The 2,500-nt window shown below is 34.8% G+C and overlaps 1 protein-coding gene across 6 annotated transcripts in view; it reads right to left on the bottom strand.

Moving 5' to 3' along the window:
• LOC125037729 overlaps positions 1-2,500 on the bottom strand; it is a 198,854-nt gene that overhangs the window by 79,299 nt on the left and 117,055 nt on the right. For 5 of the 6 annotated variants that reach the window (XM_047630918.1, XM_047630919.1, XM_047630922.1 and 2 more), the window contains 2 exons: positions 1,880-2,500; positions 127-309 (listed from right to left, as the gene is read on the bottom strand). The exon at positions 1,880-2,500 is cut by the window's right edge and continues 1,444 nt beyond it. In XM_047630918.1, the coding sequence (XP_047486874.1) occupies positions 127-309; positions 1,880-2,500 (804 nt within the window). The remainder of the gene's footprint in view (positions 1-126; positions 310-1,879) is intronic. The other variant, XM_047630921.1, reaches the window with a different exon arrangement.

The following is a 2,500-nucleotide window of genomic DNA, read 5'->3' as shown; positions in this document are numbered from 1 at the left end:
CCAAAATACCATAGTATATGAGTTCATTTACTTTGTAATCATAAATTAATAACTAACTGTATACCCTTTTTGAAAAGAATAACTTTTTTTTTTACAAGTTTCATATCCTCTAAAGCATTAACCTACCTGCTGTTGGTGAGTAGAGCCTCCTATTGACAGGGAACACATTACCTCCATCAGAGAGAGATCTAAACACCTTAGGAGGTGAAGGAGACATCTCATGACAGACCAGGTCACCTTTCATTAATTCTGCACTCTTACGCTGCCTTGGTGTGTTATTGAAGTGTGTGCCAAATTCAAAGTCAAAACCTATGATTAAGAATGTAAAAACAAAACACTGTAGGACAAAACAACAGTCATACCATCTAAACATGCTGTACAAAAAATATAAAATAAAATACAATCAAGAGAAACAACCCATACATTATCACAGGATGCAATTAAAGCAAAGATAAAATTCTACATACACAGAAAAATTAGTATAAGTGCGCTTAATATTAGTAGTAACCCTAATCCTTGTACATATAATAATTATACTTTAATGCTAATTCCAACCTATGAATCATAAAAGTTTGAGGGTAAGGAAAATCTGTTATTCAATTTAATAAATGCATCCCTATATAGTAATTGGGAATTATTTCATATGTATTATTGATGACATAACCTCAAAAAATCTAGTATATTATTATCCAGATATTTGGCCCATACATTTATAACTCTTTTTTCTTTCCTTTCTCTGTCAAATGCAATTTAAAATGTTAAATGTCTCATTGGATATTTCTAAAATATTCCCTTTCAAAGAAAAAAAAATTAAAGCAAAATATATCAATGGCAATCTGCAGAGGAAAATTACCCACTTCTTCCTGTAATTAGCATTATTCATGATAGATCTTGAATAATATATCCTAGAACCATTTTATCATGATCCACTGAGGTGTTATTAACTAAGCATCCTTTAAAGGTTGAGATAAGGTGAATATACAAGATATTCTTCAATATCCATTTTATAATTTAGCAATCCTACACACTTGAAAGAAATACTTAAAAAGATCAGTCCAAGTACAGAAACTCTTGCCATACTGAATGAAATATTAAAGCTAGCCACTCTCACAACAAAAAAGCTATTGATTGCCAGTTTAAAGCACAAGTTCAGATCAAGTTAAATTAAGCCAAAACTATACAATGGACCATATATTCATACACAGACTAGTCCTGGTGGCTGATAGCTTGAATTCATATAGTCACATTAACAATTTCAGTATGCAGGGAATTACCAGTTTCCAGAGTTAAAATATCCAACTGTTAACTTACAGCTATGTGAGTGTACTCTGGATTATTCAAGATGATAATAACTTATTGCATAATCATGATGCCTGACTACAGTGTTCCTTGTTTGTGAACTCACGATCAAAGATTTCTGAACAAATTCATTGGCACTAGCTACAAAAAATTTGTTTTGTTTTCATAATTATTTGTTCTAAAACACATGATCACTAACTCAGGTCGCTAGTTATCAAGATATTGTTAATCCACATGGAGGGTTTCCAAAAATAATGTCTAGAAATATATTTTGAATATCAGATCAAACTGCACTACAAAAGCAAGTCTTGATAAAATACCTTAAAAGGTGTATAACTACACTGGATCTAATGAATATCAAAAAGCTATAGAATAGGACTCATAAATTACAGAAACTACTGCCTCTAAACACTACAACACCCACTAATATCACAACTTCAATATGAATTACAACAGCATCAGCACACCAGAACTTTGTACTAGAAAAGTAAAATACCATACAGATATGGTTCCCACAAAACTCTTCTAGCAGTAATGAAAAAACAAACAAAAGAAACAAGATAGTACTAAAACTACTTACCAGGTGGTAATTGGTCTTTGGTCTCAAATTCTTGTTTCCTCTGAGCTACATTGGGTATCTTTGAGCGTTGAGACAGGCGAGAAAGCTCAAAGCGGTGGAATGCAGACTTAGCGGATGCTTCTTTCTCCAACTGACTACTTTCAAACTGCTTAGCTCTTCGGGATACAATCTGAAGCTGCTTTATACGCTCATTATCGCCTACCCATGCTAAAGGTATGGATCGGAGACTTGCAGAATTTAGAGAAGTTTGACTACCACTTGGAGTACCCCCAGGAGTGACACCCTGGGAAGTATCTCCCTGTTTACTACTTGTCTGACCTTGACTTGTGAGGGATGACGATGAACCATATTCTGGTATGGGGATATTTTCCTGAATACGAGAGAGAGTCGTTGTGAAGGACTTTCCAAATCTCAAATTTGCAGGATTAGCCTCAGAAGCACTTCCAACATATGGTTTGGGAACAGCATTGACCACCAAAGAACGAGGTAATGCACCAGAAGCACCTTGAGCTACAGGCAAATTTTGCTTAGAGTGTTCAGCCTCAGGTGTCCCATCCATCTCTAGACCTGCTATTGAGCTCTCACTCAAATTGCTACCAGCTGGGACACTACTTCCTCTCA

This window comes from Penaeus chinensis, chromosome 24, assembly GCF_019202785.1.
Source record: "Penaeus chinensis breed Huanghai No. 1 chromosome 24, ASM1920278v2, whole genome shotgun sequence".
In the NCBI taxonomy this organism is placed as follows: Eukaryota; Metazoa; Arthropoda; class Malacostraca; order Decapoda; family Penaeidae; genus Penaeus; species Penaeus chinensis.
Note: the sequence above shows the minus strand (reverse complement) of the source record. Positions and strands in the feature narration are given on the sequence as shown.